General features: G+C 44.7%; 1 protein-coding gene across 1 annotated transcript; it reads left to right on the top strand.

Annotated features, from left to right (window-relative positions):
• The first annotated feature begins 215 nt into the window (after nt 1-215).
• acin1a (apoptotic chromatin condensation inducer 1a) lies at nt 216-25,783 on the top strand. The gene is made up of 18 exons (XM_036138010.1): nt 216-421; nt 4,423-4,488; nt 4,678-4,789; nt 4,875-4,930; nt 5,756-8,836; nt 12,056-12,208; nt 13,713-13,801; nt 16,764-16,821; nt 18,287-18,326; nt 18,525-18,661; nt 20,494-20,634; nt 20,720-20,915; nt 21,105-21,250; nt 23,550-23,657; nt 23,731-23,838; nt 23,926-24,235; nt 24,334-24,425; nt 24,524-25,783. The coding sequence occupies exons 1-18, from the start codon at nt 284-286 to the stop codon at nt 24,860-24,862; spliced, it is 5,370 nt and encodes a 1,789-aa protein (XP_035993903.1). The 5' UTR covers nt 216-283; the 3' UTR covers nt 24,863-25,783.
• Nucleotides 25,784-26,446: the final 663 nt, after the last annotated feature.

Genomic DNA, 26,446 nt, shown 5'->3' with positions numbered 1-26,446 from the left:
TATATATATATATATATATATATATATATATATTTTTTTTTTTTTTTTTTTTTTTTTTTTTTTTTTTTTACCTATTTCCAGGTGTAAATTTCATTGCGCGACTTGACGTAAATGCACCATGGAGTTACAGCGCGGCCGTAAAACACGGTGTGGAGGCGCAAGTACCGGGGCGCTCCATCTTGACAGGGGGAGCTCGACTCCTCATAACACGAGCGGCGGTGACGCAGGCTGGAGGAGGGCGGCGCTCGGCGAACTCGCTGGGAACTGACTAGAGGAACGGAAAATGGCGGACCTCGAAGACGTTACGCTGGACGGGAGACCGCTCCAGTCCCTCCGTGTGGCGGACCTGAAGGCGGCCCTGGAGGAGAGGGGCCTGTCGAAAAGCGGACAGAAGAACGCCCTCATCAAAAGGCTCAAAGGGGTAAGGCTTCCAGCGAGACGCGGCGCGGCTGGTGTTTCCCGAGCTGGCGCTAACGATGAGACGGGCTGATGCTCTCCGGAGAGGGCCGATAGCTGACTGTCGTTACTCCCCGAGCGGAGTGGAGGAGTTCTCCAGGCTGACCCCGGCTGTTAAACGCCGCCTTGTTCGGTGCACTTTGCTTGTTGCGGCGCTTTTCTGCACGGCCCCGCCGCACTCTACGGCCGCCCCGTAGTTCGGCCAACTTGGTGGCTAAGCCTGAACTGTTTGCTGATGTTGTGCTGTTAGCCTGTTAGCTTCCGCCTGCTAACGCAGTGAAATGAGCGCTGGCCCGAGCCGCTGGCTCGCTGGTGTTTACACTCCGTCGTCCCCTGCAAAGTGAACCCTGTTGGCGTGCCGGGCGGCCCGCTTTTGCGCCACTTTGTTTACATTGGCCACATATGCGCCATTAAAACTTGGGGGCCAGTCTGTATCCCGTCAGAACAGCCCGCCGTCTGCGGGGAACTAACGAGCCCCCTAAAAAGCAGTTTTTTAAATAAGTGGTTCACAGATGTCAGTGGTTGGCAAATTGGGTTTTATTCTTGTTTTTCTGTTTTTTCTTTCTTTTTTTCTTTTTCTTTTTTTGCTATTGTAAATGTAATCGGTGTTTATTGACAAGCGTATGTCATCGAGCTTTGTGTTAATGTAGGGCTTTATGTCACTTGTTGCTACTTTTAAATCTGGTGCACGTTTATGAGAAGTCGTCCAAAAATGGACCCGGTGGCCTTGACGTTGCATCAGTTCGCCTGGTGGCTCCTTGCAGCGTGCACGCACCGATCATTGTTGTAATACGTAGAAGTTAAACAACTCACTTGTTTTTGTGTTTTAAAGTGACCCCCCCCCCCCCCCCCCAGTGTCATTCTGATAGGTTAAATTGTATCCATACGTGCTGTGGCTGCTTGTTGCTATCAGCTTTACCAGTAAAGACCAACACGTTTCATTTTAGAAAAAAAAAAAAAGTATGGTGAGCATGTTTGCCGATACTTTGTTGACTGTTTTTAATTTTAGGCTTATTATATTTATGCGGGATTTCATGTGAGATGCACACACCAATCTGTGCATGATTATGGGGGGGGGGGGAGAAAAATAGTTATTTATTTATTTTTTGCACAAAAATCTGGAAAGTGCGGTGTGGATCTTTATGCGGCCCCTTTAGTCTGACAGCCCTAAAATAAAGTCCAGTTAGAGATGCACTGATCTGATACCCGGATCAGACGTTGACTCTGACGCTGACTAATTAGCTGGATTGGATATGGGAGGAATGATGCCCTTACAGTCATTTAGTTCTTTTTCTTAATGTCATACAACAGCTGCAGCCATCTACTCACTCCAATGCTGCGTTTGCAACGCCGGTTACATCATCACGCACAGCAGCTAGCGATGAGCAAACACTGAGCAACGTGGAGCAAGCACGGTGCGAGGGGTAATTTTTATTAAGGAATGCTCATTAGCTGTTGCCATGGCAATCAGCCAGTCTTCTGGGCTGGGTGGTGATAACGATGGTAAATTCAACAGCACAGACATGGCGAGGTACACGGTTCATTCATTCCACGGTAGTATCGGCTCGGTATCGGCCGATGTGCTAAGCCCAGGTGTCGGTCCAGAGTCACTCTGGAGGAGCTGCGGAGTTTCAGCGCTGATGTGGAAGAAGCTCTTGACAGGACTGTTGGCTGTTTAGCCAACACATTCAGGCTTAATGGACGCGCGATGAAGGGAAAGCCGTAAGATGTCCAGTTTGACATAAACCCACCCGTTCACATTTGGCCAAATTGTCGCTCTTCCTCCGACCGCGGCCGCTCTCAACTTGTCGGGTCCAGCCGGAAAAACGTATGCGGCCGTCTTTATCCACAAGGTAAAGCGTTGTTCAGAGCAAACAGGCTGAAGCTGACAATTAGAGCAGAATAAGTAGGAACCCACCTACCGCGTTGCTGCAGTCGAGCACTAAAGAAGAAGAAAATGGTGCTAAATTACCAGAGAGGCAGGAATTATACACGGCGGCTGCTTCGTACAACTGCGTGGACCAGAACCTTGTTTACACTCTGAAAATATGCTGTGTATGTGTCGGGATTTATGTTTGTGTGGAACATGTTTGTTAGAAAAAGCTTTTCTTTCTCCCTCAGCAGTAACATTTTATTTGTATCATCAGCAAATGGAAGCAACTAAAATAAGTTGAAAAAATCGCATGACTGAATCAAATGTACATCATTCCATGAAGGATATTAACACTGATAACTCTATTGGTGTCATATTGTTTGCCAAACAAAGAGATGGGTTTTAGATTATACATTTCCCTACGTCAGTGTTGTAGTCAAGTCACTATGCCTCGAGTCCGAGTCCAGGTTCGAGTCACCAGTGTTCAAGTCCGAGTCAAGTCCAAGTCATTAAAAAAAAAATCCGAGTCGAGTCCGAGTCGAGTCACTATTGACGTGTGATGTATGACATGAAGCAGTAACATTCCATTGCACTAATAACTCTTTCGCTGTAGTTACCCTTGGTTTTACTCTGTAAAACTACCGCTTTTTCCAAGTCTAAGACGTCTCCTAACCATGGTTTTTAAACATTGTTGTTATGGAACGTGCAACAGCGACTCGAGGTACGCTGATAGGCCGCATATGAAGGATGTTAAAGCCGCAAGCGGCGTCGATCGCCCTCGCAGCCAAGCGCACTCCGGCCTATTGGCCACCGCCGCGGTGCCGGCCGGCTGGGTTCGCGCACCGCCGGCCGCCCCCCACCGCAGTTGCTGTCACGCATTTTCCTCGCCCGTCCACCGGGCGATTCCCACAAACGCGTTCGGCAGCTTTCCCCCATTACTCACAACAAATCTGGTGTGGATCGGTCGATGCAGCGAGGAGATACAGCCGTTGGATAATGATAATGCATTTGGCCACCGGACCGGACTAAATTGTTCGGCGGGCCGGAAAATTTATACCGATTCCTGGACGGTGACTACAAACAGAAAAAAAACGGCCGATGACACCATGAACGCCGAGCAGGAGAAAAACATCGACTTACCGTTTTATCAACTCGGCCAGTTTTCCAGACTTTCTAAGCCCTTGACACTGAAGCCATCGTTTGAGCTGAACGTTGGTATGTTGTTCCACAGTTCTACCAGTAAAATAGGCGCCTGGACATCCTTTTGTGAAAGTTTAACAGCTGTAAAGTCGGTCATATCGTTGTATCTGCTGCATGTGTAATGGCTGGCTGCTACGTGCGCTCTCACACTGTTTGCCCTTCCTTAGCGGCAAGGGGCGTTGCTGATGTCACGTGCGCAGTACGCCATTTAGATATTAAAATCATACACCAAATAATATTCTAATGACATATTAAAATTATAGCCTAATGATATAAAAAAAAGTCGAGTCTTTTTCTCAATTTCCGAGTCAGAATGATCTGAATGTAGGAGTCCGAGTCCAAGTTCGAGTCATCAGTGCTCAAGTCCAAGTCAAGTCACGAGTCTCTAAATTTAGCTAATGACTCGGACTCGAGTTCGAGTCTCGGACTCGAGTACTACAACACTGCCCTACGTGGATTCTGAACTGTCCTTTACTTATTGACTCTGCCTCCATAAAGGAAGTTAAAGTTCAGTTTGTTTGTTTCTATCGTAACAAATCAGATGTTTTGCTCTTAACCAGAAAGAACCCAGCGCCTTCAAAAAATGTTGCCGCCGTGTTGAAAGTCGAGGTTGGCTCTCACCACTCGCTCTGCATCCAGTCTGACTGAGCTTGAGTAATTTAGAGTTAAACTTTCTGTCTCTCAATATTCAGTGCTATCTGACGTACTCCAAAGGAGATGCTGATATAATAACAACAAAAAGTGGTTCTAAGTATCCGCTGGGGAATATACAAATAAGTACTGCTAAAATTAGTTGTTATTTTTGGTTGTAATTTGACAAAGCATTAAAAAGACTATTTCTGGGAGTTATATTCTCCGTCCCGTATTAATAAACCCTTTCGTCTCAATAACAGGCTCTCATGCTGGAGAATTTGCAGAAGACTTCTACTCCGCATGTTGGACTGCAGCCAAACTCTCAGGTAAAGCTCAAAGATGCTTTTATTTTAATTTCAATGGCTGGCAGTCTTTTTAAGTACCCATCTCTGATGTATAAATAACCTGACCGTGCCTTAACGCAGCCCTTATATGTCTGCTAAAAGTACGTTCAGTTGGCTCTGCAGGATTTGCACTTGATCATTCGTCGTTTGTAAAACCCTATCTATATTTAGATTGGTGAGGAAATGAGCCAGAACAGTTTTATCAAGCAGTATCTGGCCAAGCAACAAGAGCTCCTGAGGCAGCGTCTGGAGAGAGAGGCTCGTGAAGCGTATGAAACCAACGGTAAGTGCTGTCCTCTCCTTTGCTCTTATTTGTCATGCACCGTGTTGGTCTGCTGTAAACTTTGTCGTTTTCCTTTTGTGAACAGAGCAAGAGAGCCACACGCAGGTCAACAACAGTACGCCGTGCCCTCCTCCTGCCCAGGTTAGGACCCGTCTTTGTTTTCGGGCCTATGTTTCAACGTTTTCTCAGACCTTTGCACTTTAAAAAGTTTCTTTTTGGTTGCACCGGAAAACTTAGAGGGCCATGTACGTCACGTTTTGTGGTGTTATAACCACAAACTTCAAACTCCTGTTGGAGTTGGACAGACCAACTCAAATGTGTGCATGATTATCAAGTAAAAGGAAAAGGATACATGGTTTTTGAAAAAAAATTGCATATAATTAGCTGAAATTTGTGGTGTCCATTTTTATTCAGCCACTCTGAGTTCATTCTTTGAAGAGCAACATTTTGCTGCAATACCAGCTGCAGGTCTTTTGAGATGTACCTCTACTAGCTTTTTTAATATCTAGACGCTGATCTGTTTGTCCACAATTTTTGCATGCAAATTAACTTAAATAACACATTTCAAGTCTTGCTAAATGTTTCTCCTTTGGATTTTGGTCTTTAAAGTTGACTGGGGCAACCTTCCCATTGCGTGTCTGAGTGTATGTTTAGAGTTGTGCTGCTGGAATGGGGACCTCAAAACTAGTGTTTTGCAGCATCCAACAGGTTTTCTCTGTATGATCAATCATTTTATCAAATCTTACCAGCTTTGTTGTCCTTGCTAAAGAAAAGCACCCATATGGCATGGCAGCACAGTGGCATGTTGGCCAAAAAGTTAGATGTTGGTGTCCCAGGCACAGGTTACCTTCCCTCACATGTTCGCTGTGAATTATTACTTTTAGAGATTTTTCCTAGTCTCTATACTACTAAGAAAGACTATTATAATTCTCCAAAAACTCCAATTCTCATGTTATTGCTCATCAGGAAGTCACACCAGCTGTGCAGCACAAGCCACCGGGGCCCTCAGATGGAGAGGGATTGTTTGGTTCAGTCAATGCAGGACAGGCGAACAGGAATCAGGAGCCAGAGGCGTCCAACCCCCCCGCTTCTGGCTCTACGGCCACGCGAGCTCCTGCCTCAGAGCGAGGTTCTGCCTCCAGCGAAGTTGCGGGCGACAGCGACGACGACGACAGCGAGGAGGACGGTGACGACGACGAAGACTGGGGGGGCAACGCCCCAAGAAGGAGTCTCAGAGAGCCGGCGAGAATGCCCACAGCGCGGTCCGGCGCGGCGCGTCACCCGCAGCCCCAGCAGCAACACATCCCTTCCCTTTTGTCTCCTCAGCTCCGCCAGCCAACACCACCTCCGTCCCCGCCTCCTGAATTATCATTCCCCTTACCTGACACCCCCAAACAAAGCCCACCTAGTCCCCCTGTAGCTGCTGCCCGGCACTCACCCAGCTCCTCCAGCTCTGGCTCCTCCAGCAGCGGCAGCCGCAGTAGCAGCCCTGAGCCGCAGAGAAGTGGGCACGCTGACCGTAAGCCCGGTCCACTTACCCTTCTGGCACGTAAGATGGAGTCGGAGGGTGCCTTCTCTGGAGCAGGTTGGCACGGTACTGATGGTGAAGGGGAAAGGCAAGGCAGTAGTTCCCCTGCTACCGTAGCTTTCCCTGGAAAAGGGCCTCCAGACAGTCTAGGGTCTGGAGGTACACATTCAGCCCACCTCCAGTTACCTAGGGGTGTACGCAAGGCTGCTGTAGCTGAAGAGAGAGAGAGGGAGCGGGCGATTGAGATGGAAAGACAAAAGGCACTTGAGTTGGAAAGGCAAGAAAAGCTTAGACAGCTTGAGCAGAAACGAGCTGCAGAGGAAGAGCGGGAGAGGGACATTGCTCTAGAGCGGGAAGAGCGGGAGAGGGTTGAACGACAGCAGGCCTTAGAAAGAGAGGAGAGAGAAAAGGCTTTGCAGCGAGAGCATCTAGAGAAAATGAGACGGGAGAGAGAAGAAGCTTTGGCTAAAGAGAGGGAGGAGCTAGCAAGGCAGAGAGAGCTTGAAAGAGAGAGGGCGTTGGAGGAAGAACGTCTGCGGAAAGAGAAGGAGGAGAGGGAAAAACGCGAGCGTGAAGAGATGGAGAGGGCAATGGAGCTAGAAAGAGCTAAGGAAAGAGAACGGGCTCTTGAGCAAGAGAGGCTGGAGAGAGAGAGAGCGCTGGAAGCTGAGAGGATGGAAAAGGAAAGGATTGCGAGAGAGAAAGCTCTGGAGCAGGAGAGATTAGAAAAAGAAAGGATTGAGAGAGAGAAAGCTCTTGAGAAGGAGAGATTGGAAAAAGAGAGGATTGCAAGAGAGAAAGCTCTGGAACAAGAGAGATTGGAAAAGGAAAGGATAGAGAGAGAGAAAGCTCTTGAGAAGGAGAGATTGGAAAAAGAGAGGATTGCAAGAGAGAAAGCTCTGGAACAAGAGAGATTGGAAAAGGAAAGGATTGAGAGAGAGAAAGCTCTTGAGAAGGAGAGATTGGAGAAAGAAAGGATAGAGAGAGAGAAAGCTCTTGAGAAGGAGAGATTGGAGAAAGAAAGGATAGAGAGAGAGAAAGCTCTGGAGAAGGAGAGATTAGAAAAGGAACGGATTGAGAGAGAGAAAGCTCTTGAGAAGGAGAGATTGGAGAAAGAAAGGATAGAGAGAGAGAAAGCTCTGGAGAAAGAAAGGATAGAGAGAGAGAAAGCTCTGGAGAAGGAGAGATTAGAAAAGGAACGGATTGAGAGAGAGAAAGCTCTTGAGAAGGAGAGATTGGAGAAAGAAAGGATAGAGAGAGAGAAAGCTCTGGAGAAGGAGAGATTGGAGAAAGAAAGGATGGAGAGAGAGAAAGCTCTTGAGAAGGAGAGATTGGAAAAGGAAAGGATAGAGAGAGAGAAAGCTCTTGAGCAGGAAAAACTAGAAAAAGAAAGAATAGAGAAGGAGAAAGCTGCAGAGTTAGAGAGACTTGAGAGAGAACGGGTTTTACAGCAAGAAATGATGGAAAGAGAAAAAGCTCTAGAGCAAGAAAAATTGGAGCTGGAGAAGAAGGAAAAAGAACGAATTGAACAAGAACAAGCATTGGAGAAAAAGGAGCGGGAAAGCAGACAGAGGGAGGAGAAGCAGCAAGCTGAGAGAGAGGCATCTCTGGAACGGGACAGGATGGAGAAAGAAAGAGCTGAAAAGGAAAGGAAAGAACATACCGAGAGCCAAAAGGCTTTAGAGCTGGAGAAAGAGAAGGAGAAAGCCTTGAAGCAAGAACGGGCTCTAGAGCAGGAGATATCTGAGAAGGAGAAAGCCAAGGAGACGGTAGAGAAGCAACAGAAGGAGGTCCTGCAACAAGATAAAGAGAGAGAAAGCAACCTTGCTCGTCCAGTAAGTAGCGGTGAGCTGGGCGTTGCTGCCAAGCCCGCCTCAGAGCAGGAAGACGGCCGTTCTCTGGGAGCCCAGAGTGAAGTCCAGCCAGCAGACTCTGCTTCCACGCCTCTGTCTCCACAATCACACAAGAAGTTTCGCTTCTTCAGGGACTCCCCGGTTCCATCTCAGTCCGGTTCGACCTCTATTGTTATTAAGCGACCTCGTACGTTTTCTGACACCCCCCAGCCTCGGGCCTCCCCTGTCACCTCATCCACCAGGGCTGGGGAACAAAAACCAGGACGCCCGTCGTCCACTGGCCAGGAAGACGTACAGGTTCAGTCCAACCAGGATGTTAGCCCTGCGTCCGTAGGATCTACAGGGACTGGTTCTGACAGCCTGAACGCCAACCGGACCGCAGCACGCCCAGCTCCCAAAGAAGACGGCTCCAAGCTGGAGAGAAAAGAGGTAATATTGCCAAAGACTACAGATTCTGTTGAGGGGACGGATGGCGGGAAAGACTGTTCAATCCCCGAGGAGAGGAGGGACAGTGGGGCAAGAAAAGAAGAGAAAAAAGCAAGACGAGCATCATCGTCGAATGATTCCACCTCTTCAGATTCAGATTCTGGGTCCTCCTCATCTCGATCATCTGCGTCATCCTCATCATCTCAAGACAAACCACTGTCCAACTCCAGGAGTAGACTGGTAAGCCCTCCAAAATCCACCTTTGTTTCTTCTTACATTTTGTGTTTGTGTCCTGCGCCTCGAAGGAGACGTACTGTGCGTCAAGCTGATAACAGCTGGCATGTTAGCTATTTATACCGGGAAGTTTTAATCACCGTCTCATGTCGCTCTCAAACATCGACAAATTGCAACTAAACACACAACGCTTAGCCTGAAGGGCCTCCTTTTAAAATTTAGCACATTGTAAAAATCTAGCCCTTCAAGTTATGGGAAGACCCTCTTGATACAAGAGAACGCTACAGTTTTTAGGAAACAATTACTCATTAGTCCGTCAGAAATATCAATCAACGTTACATTAACTCAATAATTTGCATCTCAACTTGGAACGTCCCAGTTTGGTGGCATTTTTTCAAATTTGTCTGGTTGTGGAGTTACGCCTTTACGTCGGGGTGAGGTACAATTCGCATTAGCTTATTGACGTATGGAGAAGTCTCACAGAACATTGCACTTCACCTTCAGTCCGGCAGTAATAGGAATCCAAAGGCCAAACAACAAAGTCCTAACTTAACAGTTGTTTACTTTTCTTTCTTTTTTTCTAACAATTTAATGAAAGTCCTGCAGGTAGTGGTTAGTTGGATCAAAACTACGGAGCGCTTCTATCTAGCACTTCTTCTATTCTTAAATGAGTACCGTATTTTTTAGACTATAAATCGCACCGGCCCTTTATTTAGAAGTTTATTTTCACACAATCCAGAACTAAAAACTGAGATTTAATCTGGTGAACCGACTTATTCAGTTAGACAGCTGGATCCACAACCGGCTGAATAATACGAAACATCCCTCGGAGGTTGAACGGGTAAATTAGCATAACAAGCTAGCAACTTCAAACCGGCCAGGCTCTTGCCAGCGTAGCGGTGCGTTTCGCTGAAAGCTGTCAAAATGACGCTTAAATTAGACCGTTAGTGTAATGGTGCTACGTGCTAAGCTAACAGCATGACACGGATGTTTCAGAACAACATAAAGCTCACGTGCTTCAGTGAAGTTTTAAACCGCCCAGACAGCAGACCTGTATGCTAGCGCTAGCTGTTATTAGCTTCACAGACAGCCTAAAAACAGGGCTCTGTCACGGTCTGGCTCTCCCTTCGAGCTGCACCACACAACGCTCTGCTGCGTGAATGCATACTGAAACAGAGAAACAACATGCAAACGTGTTCTTTGTTGTCTATAAGTTAATGTTTCAATTAATTTATGAGTGGTACAAGAGCAGGGTATAGTTTTCACAAGCCTAGAGTGCCTCCTTGCTGTTATAGACTTAATGTTTACATGTTAGTTCATGGTTAATATGAATTGCCAATTAAAATTTGTGTACAAGCCGCTGTTTCCGCCAAGCTATGAAAAAAAGTGACTTTTTTTAGTCTGAAAAATACAGTAATTATATTTCATTTAGCATGAAAAAAAAAGGAGATGTTGCTCTAACCATTTGTCTAGACCTCACAAATGCCCCTTCTGTGTGTGCTATCCAGTCTTTTTCTTGGAATTGTTTTAGCTGTTTAATGGATGTTTTTATGTTTATCTTGTCTATAAAGATTGTTGCATATTTACTCCTGCCTGTACTTGACATGTAAGCAGAGTTTAAACTTCCAGCAGAAGGTCGTTATGTTGGTCAGGTGAGCGTGGGAGGAAATGGGCGGAGTGTGTGCTGCGGTCTGCTCAGGGTGACAATTTGGGAGAATGTGAATAGATTACTTTGTCTCCACTTTGACACAAATCAGTACGTGGGAATAATTCAACTTTCTAGTGTCTGTTACATCAAGGCATCAATCATTTTGACAACCCTACTACTACAGAAGACCCAGGACTATTTACTCGTTAAAGTAAAGAACCTGGGAAAGTAAAATTACGCGGGTAAATAAGTATTGAAACTCCAAAATCTTAGGGCTTTTAACAAGCAGTGCAAAAGAGCCTCTTAGCAGCAACCACTGCCTCCCAGCATTTGCAAGGAGTATTTTATGTTGCTGTGAAAGAATATGGCGCCCTCTTCTTTCCAGATTAGCTTTAATTCCACCACATTAAAGTGTTTTTGACTATGAGCAGCCCGTCTAAGGAAAAGCTCCAGCATCTAAAAGGACCGATTCAGAGGTAGACTTGAGATGAAGGCAGGAACAACAACAACCGTTCTAAAACATGACTGCAAACTGGGAGTTACTTGTGATTGTCTTTCTAAATAACCTAAGTGCATAAGAGCTTTAGGTCATAAGCTAATGACGGGATATTAGTCTTCATAATTTTCTGGTTGAGAGCAAATGTTTCAACAATCCAAAAAGTTTCACGTTTGTCTTGTCAAGATGTTATTTGGTTGTTTTCTTTTTTTTTTGTGGCAAATTTGAGAAGGAGCTTTGTTTTCATTTTGGCTAGCAGTAGTTTTCACCATGGCGCTGTCCCATACGTAGATTTTTCCCCCCCAGTCTCATTAGCTATGTTTACTGTTTGCACCTGGTTTTATTCAGAATAGAACCACTCTGACATGCGGTGCAGTTATCAAATATCCCTAAAAAAAAAAAAAAAAACACAGAATAATGAAGTACCTCCGTCTCTGTTAAACAACAAAAATAAATAAAGTAGTATTATACGAGTTTGTTTGTCTTCCGAGCGCCCAGGCTGGGTTTGCACGATGTTCTAATTGTGGTTGAAACGTTACTAAGTAAGCAACAGTTTTGAGCTCTTTTATTTTTTTCCAATAGAAATGTTTATCGAGAGCTCCGACAGTTTTGGTTCCCGACGTCTTTCCGCCACTCGCCAGTGAGGAAATGCGTCACGTTTGCGTTGGGCACACATGCGCACTCATATTCCGATTGTTGTGTTTACATGACGCTTTTTTTTTTATTCCGATCGGCCCTTTATTCCCATTACTTTTGTCCATGTAAACGTAGCTGATGATGAGTCATGACCTCTCACCTTAATTGAAGCAAATTATGTCTTTTGTGACATCCTGGGTGAGTAGTGAATGAACATAAAGTAATTTTGTAGGCTGTCCACCACCTATCAAAATACATCCTAAAATGTATTGGCTCTGTAATACAAGTGTGACAAAAACACAAAATAATCAAGAGGTCTTTAAGGCAGTAAAGACTTTTTCACAGCACTGTATGCATTTTCAAAAAGCATAAAGGTTTATTTAGTCAATGTTATGTTTTTTTTTATTTATTTTTTTATTTTCAACCCTTTTCCTTTTTATTTCAGGAAGGGAAACATGAAAGAGGCTCATCGCGACTGCCTACAGAGGCAGCTAAGTCCCAATCCGAGGATTCAAAAGAGAGCACAAAAGCCTCCTGCTCTAAAAAAGAGCTGCCTGTAAACAGGATTAACACTGCTGCTGGTGATGTTCACACTACGGTCAGTAGTAATGTACGCCTTTATTTCTTCCAGTTCCTGCTATTTTAACATCGTTATGCATACTAAGATAGATACTTTATACCATCTCCCATACTGCACATTTTTATTAAGGCTCAGGGTTCTTTCTGGTTAAGAACAAAAAGTAGGATTTACTGCAATACGACAAACTTGACTCTTAACTTCCTCTTAACTTCCTTTATTAAGGTTAAAGTAATAAGTAAGGGGACGATTCAACCCTTATTTATAGAACTATATATATTATTAGTGTCACTTCGCTGTGTGGCAAAACAGACAAGATGACGCTTAGTAAAAGTGTGTTAATATACTTTAGGGAAGTACTTATAAATGATTCAGTCATGCAGTTTGTCTATTTTATTAGAATTGCTTATCTTTAGTGTGTCACCACATGCTTACATTGACCTGTCAATTAGCTGCTTATATAAATAAATTTCACTACGGAGGGACAAAGAAAGAATAATTCTCTAACTAAATTGTTTTAAAACAAACAGGGGCCTAGCGCACACAAAACACTTTTACAGTTTAAACAAGGATCTTGTCCATGCAAATGTATTGAGCAGCAGCCCTGAGCCATTTTTACCATTCTGGTAGTTTTGCATCATATTTTCTTTTGGGATCGACAACAGCAGCAGCATGGTATGTTACCACAGGTTCCTACTTTTTTTTTTTTTTTTTTGCTCTTAATTGTTAGCTTCAGTGTGGCTCCACCATAACCCGTGTTCTTAATAGCCACTTTGGCCTCAAAAAGCCTTTAAAAGTAAATGGAGAATGGTTTGTTTTGTTGCTTTGCTATTTATTTTTCAGCTGAGTCGTCATTTTCCTGCGTTAACTTGTACCACGGCAGAACGGAGCGGAAGTGCATCTTGAGTCCAACAGAGCACCGTTATTGGGTTGTCTGTGTCTGCCAAGCTAATTATTTGTTTTTTCTTGTCCGTCTGCCTTATAGGTAAAGTTCCTCTGGACAATTTAGTGTTTTTTTTCTTGTCGATAAAGAAGGTCGCGTGTGTTTTTCTTGCTGTTCTCAACATGTTAGCAGCTTCTTCTGACAACCCAAACTCCGGTTGCTTTTTAAAATGAAATGTGCTGCTGTTGATGATCAAATCCAAGGTGGTTAAAAGTTGCCTAAGGAAACCAGCACCGCTTTTATATTTATAACGTTAAGGTTTGCAATGGTGCAAACTCACCCTTAGAAAAATATTTATCCTTTTTATTAGTTTGAATATTGCCTGAAATGAAAGAAAAATGACAGATTTCTAACATATGTGAAGAGATGGTTCTAAATTCAGTGATAAATTGTAGTTGTCTACATCTACAATCTACATATTTTATGCTATTTAAGCATAAGAGTTATGTGTATAGGAGTTAGAATTCGATTTTGTAAGGTTAAACCTACTAAAATGAAAACTTTGACCTTTTCTATTTTGGAAGCTTTAACATTCAGCGTGCAGTTTGTTTGACATTTTATGTATTTTTTTTCCCTGACCAGAAACAAGCGACAGAGGCAACAAGAAGAGAGGATGCAAACAGGAAGAGAAAACACAGTGAGAAGGAAGAAGAAGAAAAGGAAGAACAAAGGTCTGTTTGGCTGCTTTGAGACATCGCTGCAGTTGTTTTCATACTGGAGTTGAGTTTTATCTGTGCAACCTTGGGCTACCACCGTTTCCTTTTGGTGAATCAGACACAACTAACAGGAGCACCTTATATTATTTTGCTTCCAAATATAACCACAGACCAGGAGGCTCATGTATAAAAGAGTCTGCAGCTCTCATACTAGACGTTGGCAGTAGGGAGACTTCCTGAAACTTGAGGCGTGTTTAGTCCTGCGATGTCTATCAGAGCCAAACGGCGCTGTCTAGCTGCTGCATTGAGCTCGATCATAGCTTAATGCTCATCACCATAATATAGCCTTACACCAAATCATTGTAATGATCTGAATATACGTCCCAAATTTTGGTTAGGACGTCTGTCATCACAAATAATGAGAAGTACTTTAAATCTTTAAAAGGAGTCAGGTTGTTGCATAAAGAAAATACCCAGAAGTCAGCAATGACGCCTGTTCTTATTTTGTTACCAACACAGATATTATAAAGACTGGTTATAATTATTATGATAGTACAGCAAAATCCTGAGTTAAACAGGATTATAACGATATGAGAGCGGTCTTAGTGCCGATTACATTTGGAAATCGGCACCTCGCTGCAAATGAGAGCCACAGTTTGGGAGACTTTTATGTATCTGAACAACATATAGATCTAAAGTCCCTTAAATGAAAGTTGCGCCAACTCAGCGAGTGGCGCCATTTTGGGTCTAAACTTGCCACAGGCAGGCGCTTTAACACTGTTATGTTATGCGCGTTTCGCACCTTCTAATACCCTTCAGGCAGGTGTTCTGAATAAAACACAACTGAGTGTTGATGATCACCTACTAGGCATCCAGAAAAGCTGATATTACATTTTAATAAGACTTGAGAGAGACATTTTTAAGTGAACTGTATACTTCTCTTTTACTGTCTTGAAGTCCAGAATTGGTCCCATAGGACAAAAATCAGACACACATTATGCTACAGCACAATGAAATAAAGCAAGAAGTCCAGAAGAAAATTTCACATAAATCGGACGGTCGGTGAAAATCAAACATGTTTGAAATTCAGTCGGCCGTCGTGAGGTTTTCGTGAGCGCATCCTGCTGTTCAAGCAGAGCTACGAGGGAGCGCCCTCCCCTCCTCTCCGTCCCCGCCAGGGGAGGGAGGGGAGCAGGCATCCACAAAGCGACCTTCGCCCGGCCCGGGACCCGCGGGGCCCAGACGTCGGCTCGCGGGGCGGGGGGAGGGCAAGCGCTCCGGTCCGCGCGACGCGCTGGCCGCCTGGTTCGGCACGCCTCCGCTCGCGGGGCGGGCCGGGCGACCTGCCGTGCCGCGCGGCCGCCGGTGCGGTGCGTGAGCTGGGCTCGACCCCCTGCTCTGGGTCCCTGTCACCTAAAGTCCCTTAAATGATTTTAAAATTTTAAATCATTTAAGGGACTTTACTGTCACCCACCGTCGCTCGCCTGCCTCTGCCACCACAGCGAGCGGTCCCAGAGGGGACACGCAGTCCGGTCGCGTCCGAGCGTCGCGCCGCACAGATCGTGAGCGGTGAACTTTTTAAACCCCGCGGTTCCATCGTACAGTTTGAGATGTATATAAGTACCACCACTGAAAAACTCGTACAGGGTATGCCCGGCTTAGCGGTTGGGGACTGGCGGGGAGAGACAAGCTTTGCGGGTTTTTTTTTTTTTGTTTGTTTTTATATTGGCGAGGCGGCCGCCAAACTTAGCGCCGCGGGAAACCCTGACTTCAGAAAAAAAAAGCCCACATACCTCACACAAGCGAGAGTTTGTTGTAGGTTGTAAGTTTTGTCCGTCTCTTGGTCCAAGCCACTGACTCGTTGATCCACAATAAACGCCGCTCTTCATCGCTTGGAAAACGGAACATCCGCGTCCCTTTATCAGTGCTGTTGCTGCAGCTGTGGGCACAACACCCTGGCATGGTGGCTTATTTTCGAAATAAAGAAATACTCGAAATAATCAGAAAAAATAAAAGAAAAATAAAAGAAATCGGTCGCTCGCAGTGTTGTAAACGCGCTGAGCTTAGCTGAGCCTAGACCCAAAATGGCCGCATGAGATCACGTGACCCGAAAAAAATGGAACGCCCATGACGCAACTTTCATTTAAGGGACTTTATATAGATCCAGGCACATCATTCTCTGGCCTGGGACGACTGAAATATCCGACCTGCCAGTCGGCTCCCTCTGAAAAGCTCCGGTTGCAAAGACCACATTGGAGAGAGAAGTTGAAACGGCACCAGCAAGGCACAGTTCCTGCTGCTTTCCCTCTGTGATGCTAATGCTCTGATTTAAAAAAAAAAAAAAAAAATGATTTCCTCTGAACAGCAGCGTTACAGTCTGTTGATCTAAAACTATCTGTAGACTTTGACCCATGTGACCATGAGCAGCTTTGTCTTCCTGAGAAAGAGTCATTAGTAGCTCATCAAAACCAAAAGTCCTCAGTTTCCTCTGTAAAGTCAGACCTTTTGGATGTATTTAGGGGTTTGAATCAAATACAACATGTGAAAACAGTACAAAAAAATAAGTGTTATTGTAACAGCGTTTATAGGCCGAGTCCTAGTTCTGTATTACACCCCCCATTGTGGGATTTTATTCTCTACACATAAATTTCTCCTCATTTTAATGCCTCTTAAAATCTGTTTTCTTGGTTAATTTTCCCAATAGGTAAAACACAGTTATCTAGGTAGATTAAAATTGAGAAGTTAAAAATTGCAGTGTTTTTTTTTAGTAATAAAAAGAAACTCATTGATACACGCTGTATCATCATTATTTTTCGGATGAAGTCACCACAAAGCTTGTGCGCTTAGGGCATCCTGATGGCTAGCTGTGGCGCTAACTCCTAACCCTTTGCTGGTTAAAAACGGTTCTCTCCCAGCAGCAAGTACACGCGTATGTTTATTTAGTAAATATTTGATCTGTGTTTTTAACCCTAAACAGGCAGGAGACAGACACTGCTGTGGCAGATCCAGAAAAGTATTCAGAGTCCAGTGAGGAGGTAAGGCACCACGGGGGTCCTGAACCATGTAGGATGCCTTTACTGTCATCAAATAAAGACGCAAACCAGTGGGACCCTTAAAAATTTCAAATGTTTATTTAGTCTCTGATTAAAATCCTATTTTTTTTTTTTTTTTTCAGTTTCAGTTTAAATCATTTTATTTATTTTGTTGATCTGCCTGTGCTTTAAAACCTTTTGTTGGAGCGGGGGCTTAGTGGTAAATCAGCCAGGTGTTGTAGAGCTCCCTGTGGTCGGTGGTTTGAAACTCGCTCTGTTCCTCTGGGTCCCTGAGCAAGACCCTTGAGCACAGACTGTGCGCCTCTCAGTGGCAGCATACTGCCCCCTTAAGGCTGAGTAAAATGCTGAGACAGATTTCCCCTCTGTGGGACCATAAAGGGAAATATCCATCCATCTTCTAACACGTCTATCCCTGTTGGGGTCATGAGGGGTGCTGGTGCCGACCTCCAGCTGTTAACGGGTGAGAGGCGGGGTACACCCTGGACAGGTCGCCAGTCTGTCGCAGGGAAATATTTATATTTTATCTGTTTATTTTATTTGCCATCGACAGAAGCAGCCCTTTTCTTACTTTGGCTCATGTGTAAACTCCGACTGGTTGCTGTGTGGTAGTGATGCTGAAGATCCTTCTGTTGCTGTGTTGGTACCTGCGTGCTGCTACTGCTGCACCTCCACCTGTTCACTGGTCTAAAGAGCTCAGGCTTGATCCCACTAGGATGAACTAAAGGAACTTTCCTGACAACAGAGATTGCCTTAAGTTCATCAAGATGGCCTTCAGGAGCTATTAACTGTATCAGTATATTTAATAAGGGGATGGCGCCCTCTTGGTGATTTCTGTTTCATCTCTGTAGCCCTTCGCTTTTACAACCAGGCAGCAAAGTCTCTTTATGATACGTTTGCCACAGACACTGGATTATGAAGTGCAATGTGCCTGAACGGAGGGTTGGATCTTGTTTTGATCTCTGAAACCACAAATGATTTTCTCTCTGGTTTGCATTTAGCTGGACTTTGAGGTTTCCTTTCCTTTAGGCTAAAGGAAGACTTGCAGTTCTGTTTCTGCAGATCCTTGAACAGTTTTAGTAAATCTGGGGTTTGTGAGCACAGCCGCTGTTAAAGCATGCGTCTGGTTTTGATCTGTTCGGATTCATCCCTCCTCCTATTGGTAGGAGCCTGATGCATCCAAAGGACTCTGGTTAATAAATCACTGGTCTTTTTTGCATTTTAGTGTTTTGTCATTTGAGTTATTGCCAATAAAACCCCTCATGTAGACTTTTAGAACTCAGTTGGTATGATTTTAAAAACATCTCTTGCACAGCGGTTTTTAGTCTCTACTCTTTTCCCTTATTGCTTCATCTTCTCTTTGATCTGATCCATGTTGCTGCTTTTCATCCATGCTGTCCCATTCTCACCTCTTCCATGTCTTTAAAAAACATTTGTTTTTTTTTTACAGACACCAAAGGCTTTCTCTGCACGTAAGATCTCCCTTAGCAGTAAGTACAGTACTTTTACACTCGTCAGTAGGGTTTGGCTCTGTCCCTGTTTTTCCCTAATCCTATAACATTTGATTTGAATGATTTGTAACATTCTTTTTAATATAAGGGTAAAAACCTAAACTATGCACCTTAACTCATTGAAATCAATGTATATTTCCGTCGTATCAGATATATGTATTCTGTATATTTTGCCAGGCACTAAACCGTCTCCAGGCAACGCCGAGGCGGAGCACGAGTCTGGGGCGGTGTCAGGCCGTAAGAGGAGGTGGGGCTCCAGTACAGCCGTCACTGTCAAAAAGCCCTCCATCAGCATCACCACTGATTCACTCAAGGTATTTGCTGCAGATTAACATACAACTCACACTGTGGTACCTGTATGGGTTTTTAGGCTTCTAATGAACACAGTTCATATCCCTGCAGAAGTTTTTACCGTATTATACAGCTGCCAGGTTTATAACACAGTGGGGGATAAGGCTGGACAATTAATGGCATTTACAATATAATCGCAGTTTTAAAAGACACAATTTCCAGATGCTGAGGTGTGCAATTCTTGGCTATGTAACAATTAATGGTAATGTGTTTAAAGTGGGTTTTCCTCCACATGGAAGGAGAGTTGCAGCGTTGAGATAATCTAATTTTATTATTTGTTTTAGAGATTATATATTCATACTTTTTACCAGAAACTTTCAGGAATCTCACCAAAGCATTAAGTACTGGTCAAACTGTTTAATACCTAGGTTTGTTTGTTGGTTGCACTTCATGTTCAACGAGGATTGATGTCCAACTCAAAAAGTTATTCTCTTGAATAATAATTTTCTGATTTCTAAAAATCGTTACATTTCTTGTTTTAAATAGTCCTTATTGACAAACATCTTTATCTACAGGCCATTTTTGTTGCTTGTGGTTAATGCAGAGAAAAGTCTAAATGAAATCGCAATTATTGTTGAAATTTAGATTTTTGGCAAAATGATAAAGCCCTAGTGGGGGAAACCCTGAAAATGATGCATGGTTTTAAAAGAAAATTTTTAAATGAAAATAGAAAAATGTGTTTCTTCAGCTGTCTTTATTCTGATAACCCAGAATAAAACCCGGTGCAACGAGTTGCCTTCAGAAATCACCGAAGCAGTAAATACCAGCTGTGGATAATTTAGCCTCAGGATAAATCCAGTTGAAATGTAAAAGTCTCAGATTTGTTAGAGAACATCGGTGAACAACCAGCATCATAAAGATCAAGGAACAGCAGCAGACAGGTTAGGGTGAACCAAGTGGAGACGTTTAAGGCAGGTTGAGGTTATAAAGCAAAATCTCCTCATTCCATCGTCTGAAAATGGACTATGGTCCATCTGCAAATCTACCTAAACATGGATGTCCTGTTAAACTGACAGGCCTGGCAAAGGCAGCATTAATCAGAGATTCAGCCAAGAGGCGCACGATAAGTCGAGGAGCTGCTGAGATCCACAGCTCAGGTTAGATGAGCCGTCTACTGTGCAGCTATTACCCGGGTTGTACACTTAAAAGTATGGAAGAGTAGTGACAAGAAAGCCAGGAGCCTGAACGGGGATGTTTATTTGGCCAACATCGAAACACTGTGTGGTGGGGAAACTAAAGAAGGCATCTCACCATGAACAGGTTGAAAATGCTGGTGGCAGCATCGTGCTGCAGTTCTTCAGCAGGAAGAGTTGATGGGAAGATGGATGGAGCTACATCCAGGGCGATGCTGGAGTAAAACCTGATAAGAGGCTGCAAGACATTTGAGATTTGGGCAGATGGTCACTTTCCAGTAGGAAAACGGTCAAAGCCTGTTTGTCTGTTAGAAAGTCCACAACTAAACCTTTATTTATGTTGAGAGCTGCCCACCACCCAGTCCTACTGGGAAAAGAAACTTTAGACTCTAGATGTGAAAAGCTGGTAGACACCCCCTCAAGAAATGTGCTTCAGCATTTCATTGTGAAAAGATGAGTTAAATATACTGTAAATGACAAAAAGTCATTAAAACCATGCATAATTTTCCTTTCATTTCACAATGATTAACCTCTTTGAGTTGGTGGCGTTATAAAACTAGTAAAACATGTTGAACAAAACCACAATTCTCAACTGTTGTAAATGCCGTCTCCGCTCCATGACTAAGTACCAGTACCCATGTTTCCCTTTGTCTTTATTGTAGTCCCTGATTCCTGAGATCAAGCCGCCTGGAGGCCAGGAGGCTGTAGTAGATCTACATCCTGAGGAAGCTGCTCTGTCTGGGACTGAGGAGGAGGAGGAGCGCCCTGACCAGGACCTTCAGATCCGACGCACCGTCACACAGGTGATACTGCAGCTCTTTGCTCTTAAAATGATCATCAGGAGCAAGTCCACTGGTGTCACACCTCGCTCTCCCATCTCCTCTTAAGGTGGTGCCTGTTGAAAGCCAAGAGAATGGTCAAAAAGAAGCAAAGAGAATTAGGCGGGAAGACTTTGAGGAGGAGGATTCTCAGGTAGAAGAGGAAAGTAAAACAGCCCACCAGGAGCAGATGGACACTTCTGTCCCAGCGACTGTGGAAACTCCGTCGCCAACACTAGCAAGCCAGGATACTGAAACCAACACTGGTAATGTGTTCGCTATGAGATGCTGTTTATAAATCCTAACATCTGTTTTCATCTTAGCCACCTGTTTAGCCACTATGTACTTTCACAGCTTCAGTATTAGTGTGTCTGTATAAAGCTTGATACGTTTCCAGAGTTAAAAATATTTAAGACTGATGACTAAAGTGTGTCATTGGCCGTTCTTTATCCTAGTGACACCCAGCGACACTCTCATTCGTCGCTCCATCAGCCAGCAGAAAACGGGGGTCTCCATCACCATTGATGACCCTGTTCGCACAGCGAGGCAGCCCTCTCCACCTCGAGGCCAAGTCTCCAGTATCGTGCACATCTGGAACCTGGTGAGAGAACTTTCCTGTTTGACTCTGGCCAGCTTTAAGAATTAGACCCATCCAGTCGGCGTGAAAATGGACTCGTTGACAAATGAGCAGGTCCCCTGTGCAGTCATGGAAAGCATGAAATAAGATCATTAGTTTCCACTTTTAGATGAGTATGGGAAAATGACTGTAATTGAAGAAGACTTTAATTGTATATTGTATAAAAAAGCATTTCTAGTCAAGAGGAAGCACAAAACAGAGTAGAAAGGGATACATAAAAGACCTCCTGTCTCCATCTCAGCTGGGTCCAAGTTCAGGGCCCGCGTCCTTCGAAGGCTGCATTTGTAGGACAATTACGTAAAAATTCCTCTTCCTGTTCCCCAGATTTAAAGGATGGGTTCGGTGTATCCTTCTTGGCCCACACCGTCCCATGATTCATTGCGGGTCAAATCACATTGTTCAAAGAGGAAGCGGCGTTCTCTGAGCTGTCCGTTCTCGTTATGCTCGTTACAGCAGATCACTGTTAAAGGAGCACAGCGCAAGATCCAGAGTTTTTGCAGACGTCTGCCCCCTCTGGCAACACGTTGAAATTACACCAAGCATGACTAAGCATCTGCTGCTGTGACTGCATGGCGGAGCCTAATACTATCCACCTAATAAGGGTCCGTCACCGTTAATACAGGCCGAACCGTAGGGTCTACCCCCACATACTATACATCAAAACGTTCGTCTCAATGCCGTGAAGCGGGCTTTTTGTACTTGACGCCATTTCCAGTTACCCTGGCGACAAAATTGACCAAAAATCACTTCTTCAACACAGTTAACCTCTCCATAATTTAGAGCTGTGCATTGCACTGGTCTTTGGTACAGTGGGTTAGGTGTTTGGCTGCCAATCAAGAGGTTGCGGGTTCGAAACCCGGTATGGCAATTTCAGAGTTTTACATTTATACCCAACATTTAATTTTCCTTTGGGTTTAAATAAGTATTTTTGAATTTAAATCAATACGTTTCACCGTTTATTGAAGCCTTTAACATTTTTATTCCCATATTTAATTTTTTCATGCTACATTGAAGTATTTAATCGTGTTTTAATAACACCAATTTTCCATGCTGCTTCGATGCACACCTTCTCCTGTCGGCTGGTTTTGATGAAGACAAATCCTTTTCACCTAAGACCAGCAACAACCCCAAACCCTAACCCATTCATTTCCTATGGAGAGGTTTTGAAAAAGCCATCTGCAAATCCAAAACACACATGTTTTCATGATTTTTTTTTTTTTACGCCTCTATTCAAATATTTCCAGCAAAAACCCATAGATTGCCTTGTTCCTCGATCTGTTACGAAATAAACGCAGAAACAATTACGTCTCTACCTTTTACGGTTCCCGAAAGATTGAACGCTGTTCGAGGCAAAGTATTCCATTCTAATCCAATTACATACACTCTGACTCATCTGTCTGGGTGCTGCAGACAGACACCCAAGGCCGGTCCCAGCCAAAAGCGAACTAAGGGGCCGCTTGGGCCCACTGCTGCAAATTTTTATTTATTTTTTTACAAGTAACAGTTAAATAACTTTAGTTATACGCACCACAAGGCGGGCGCCTTCTTCAATTTCTTCAGAAATTGAACATTTCTAATTAAGAAGCATAATGTCTTCTCAGGTAAGAAAGCTCTAAATATTGAAGTTAGCCGGTGTTCTCTCGCTAATGCATCAGTGGTGGCGGAGACTCAAAGTAGTGACGAGAACAAGAGCTCGCAGCACGTCACATGCATGCGCTCGCCCAGGAAGTACGACCAGAATCACTGGCGCCTATAGAGGCAATGTGGTAAATGGAGGAACTCGTTTTACACGTCAGGGAATTGTGAGGGCATATATGTAAATAACTAATATTTAACCTTTAAACTCTCGCAGGCTTTTATCGCTGAGTGGATGTTAAACAGATATAATTCACTCAGGTGGCATCTAACGGTTCATGATTGCCTTATTTTGGCTTATTTCAGTGAGTCATCTGTTACTGAGCCAAGTGGTCCGTCAATGTTAGAGTTAAGCTTCATAAAGGGAAAAATAGTTTAAATAGGTCATATATCAATAAATCGCTCATATTTAACGCACGCCTGCAACGACGCTACAACTGCTGGAGATCCTCATGGATTAAACAAAGAAAACTGAGCTAAAGTTTTGGCTCTGTTGTTATGGCTTTCTGGTGTAAATGGTAACTGATCATTAGCTGCTCTGTAAATAACCCTCATCCACCTTTTAATAATAACACCAACAGTAATGTTCAGCGCCATGTTGTCTTACTGTTTGTAATGTCTTGTTCAGGTGAGGCCCTTCACGCTGGGCCAGCTGAAGGAGCTGCTGAGCAGGACCGGCACTCTGGTGGAGGAAGGCTTCTGGATAGATAAGATCAAGTCCCACTGTTACGTCACTGTAAGTCATTAGCAGTACTCCTTATTTTTAGTAGCTCGCCTTGTACTTTATTTCTGACTCTTTCTCTGTGCAGTACTCGAGTGTTGAAGAGGCGGTCGCTACGCGGGCAGCCCTCCATGGCGTGAAATGGCCTCAGAGCAACCCGAAGGTCCTTAGAGTCGACTTCTGCCAGCAGGAGGAGGTAGGAGCGTTACGGTCCCACTTTCTGCGTCACGCCGTCACACATTCGGCCGTTTGTGGCTTCATGGCGTCCCTCTCTGCTCTGCAGCTGGACTACCAGAAAAACCCCACGGTTGCGGCCAACAAACCCGGAGGAGAGGACCCGGGAGCGGCCGCGGGGCGAGGACGAGCGCCGGGCCCGCCCCCGCTGCTCCCCGAGCGGGACCAGTGGGCTGAGCGCGAGCGGGAGATGGAGCGCCGGGAGCGGGCCCGGGCGGAGCGGGAGTGGGACCGGGACAAGGTCAAAGAGTTCGGCAAAGCCGGAGAAGAGAAGGAGGGAGGTCCCCGAAGGTCGCAGTCCAGGGAGCGCCGGCGAAAGGAGAGGGCCAAGAGCAAGGAGAAGAAGCCAGAAAAGAAGGGTGAGACATCCGGCTTTAGACGCTTCAGTGTGTGGCGGCGTAAAATGTTAAACGGTGTTAAACGGTGTTAAACGTTCTGCTCTGCTCTTTAAAAACAGCCGAGGATCCGCCCGCTAAGCTGCTGGATGACTTGTTCCGCAAAACTAAAGCGGTTCCCTGCATTTATTGGCTCCCGCTGACAGAGGAGCAGGTGAGAGCTGAACCAATCGCTGTTACTCCACGACCAACTAGCTCTCTGTGAGGAGGCCGAACGTCTCATTTGTTGTTTTTCACTCGTTCTCATCTCAGTATCTTCAGCGAGAGGCCGCTCGGGCCGAATGGGTGAAGGGACGCGAGGAGCGGCAGAAAGAGCGCGAGAAAAAGCGGAAGGAGGAAGAGGAGGAGGAGGCGAAGAGGAGGGACGAGGAGCGCAAGGAGAGAACGAAAGCCGCCGGAGCGGCCGCGGGAAACCGGAGCGAGGGCGAGAAGGACAAGGGCCGAGAGCGGGAGAGGGTCAGAGACCGGGGCAGAGACAGGGAGAGGGAGAACGACAAACGCAGGGACGGCCAGCGCCGGCCGGGGGGCAGCGGAGCGGGCTCCAGCCGGCGCTCCCGCAGCCGGAGCGAGCCCAGAGAAAGGAGGCGCTGATGGAACTGTCTTCAAGACCACCCTCCTGCATTTGCCTTTCACTACATGTACTTTGTTACGACAAAGACCCAACAGAGGACCAACTGATGTCATTTCATCTTTTTTAAAGCACATCTACGCCTCCCCCCCTCCCCCCATCATGCTTAAGGAGGAGACCATGATGTTTGCAGTGTTGTTTTCCAGAGTCTCTCGATCTTGTCATCCTTTTTCTTTATGCCTTTGCCAATCGTCCCTTTCCGTTGCCGTCCTGACGGAGTATCAGGACGGCACACCGGACAATTTAAAACAACTTTTATTTCTTCAAACTTTAGACGCTGATTTTCCTTTCTAAGCAGTGGGGGTGAGCGTCCCATGATTTGCTGAGAACTTCCTTTGTTGCTGCATGTAGTAGAAAGCTACTTTTGCAAGTCCTGCCTAAAGAGAAAATTTGTTCGCCCGCGCAGAGGCTTGCAGAAATCAGACAAAAATATCGAAATCCGCGTTTTGGCATTTTGTACAGACTTAAAATATCTGCAAAATCAAGTCTTTAAATAAGGCAGCTCTGGATTATTTTTCACTTAATGTAAAAACTACTAAGACAATGCAGTGTTCCTGATTCTCTGTTAAGAGATGAGCTAGCTCTCTGTGGGAGAGAAGCCGTCACAACTAACTCGCGTTCGGATCATAATCCTCATTGAAGCTCTTCTCTCCATCTTTCCCTCCTCCGACCCGCTTCCCTTAGCCCGGTCTGTCCATGCAGGCCCGAGAAAGGAGATTGCATTATACGTTTTTCCCCACCGATGGTTTTAATATTGTTTTTTTTTTGTTTTTTTTAATCGTTATTTTATCATTTTTAGTACAAAGATTTCATTTTGTTTTTAATTCCTTAAGTACGCCTATCAGTGGTGAATGTACAAATAATAAAAAAAAATTGAAGTTTGAGACGATTGTGATATTTTTATTTTCTGTTCTCTGTGCAGATTTCTTAACCAAAAATGCAGAAAAGCTATTTCTCTCGTTACAGATGTCTTCCGGTTTTGGTTTTCTAGCTCACTTAAATGTTTCAGCTCATCAAACCACACAAAGATGACCTCAGTTAAGTAAGAAATGCAATTTTCAAATGAGAATATATTTGAAGTGAAAAAGTAATTGTCCCCTAAACCTAACTGCGTCTCTCTCTCTCTGGAGGGATTTTGACCCGCTCCTCTTTGCAGAATTGTTTTATTTCAGCCACATATCAGGGATTTCCAGTGTGAACCTCGCCTGGAGGAGGAGTGGATTCATGGGAAGCATGGAGCTCCAGCTCAGCCAGCGTGAAGACGGAGTTTCAAACTTTAAGTCAGCCTTGTTTTGCAAAAAATAATCTGCTTTGGCATCACCTGAATGATTTAGTTTCCACGTGAAAGTGAAACAGCGCAGTTTAACACGTTTCCCCGTTAGATGCGATGCGTTTTACACGCTGGTTTAGGAAACGCGTGGACTCTACGCCCCAGATGTGTGTGGATTTGTGAAACGGCCAATGCGAGCACAACTCGCTGAAAAAAATGTGATGTTTTCTGATTCTAATCCAGCTCCTTTTACTCTTGGAGTAAAGATCACTGCGCA

This window comes from Fundulus heteroclitus, chromosome 6 (genome assembly GCF_011125445.2).
Source record: "Fundulus heteroclitus isolate FHET01 chromosome 6, MU-UCD_Fhet_4.1, whole genome shotgun sequence".
NCBI classification, from domain to species: Eukaryota; Metazoa; Chordata; class Actinopteri; order Cyprinodontiformes; family Fundulidae; genus Fundulus; species Fundulus heteroclitus.
Note: the sequence above shows the minus strand (reverse complement) of the source record. Positions and strands in the feature narration are given on the sequence as shown.

Bases quoted from the DNA above. Each gene is read 5' to 3' on its own strand.
- acin1a (XM_036138010.1), top strand. From the start codon at position 284: ATGGCGGACCTCGAAGACGTTACGCTGGACGGGAGACCGCTCCAGTCC. The intron at 4,790-4,874 runs GTAAGTGCTGTC...TTTTGTGAACAG, and splicing joins TGAAGCGTATGAAACCAACG to AGCAAGAGAGCCACACGCAG. The intron at 23,839-23,925 runs GTAGGAGCGTTA...TCTGCTCTGCAG, and splicing joins ACTTCTGCCAGCAGGAGGAG to CTGGACTACCAGAAAAACCC.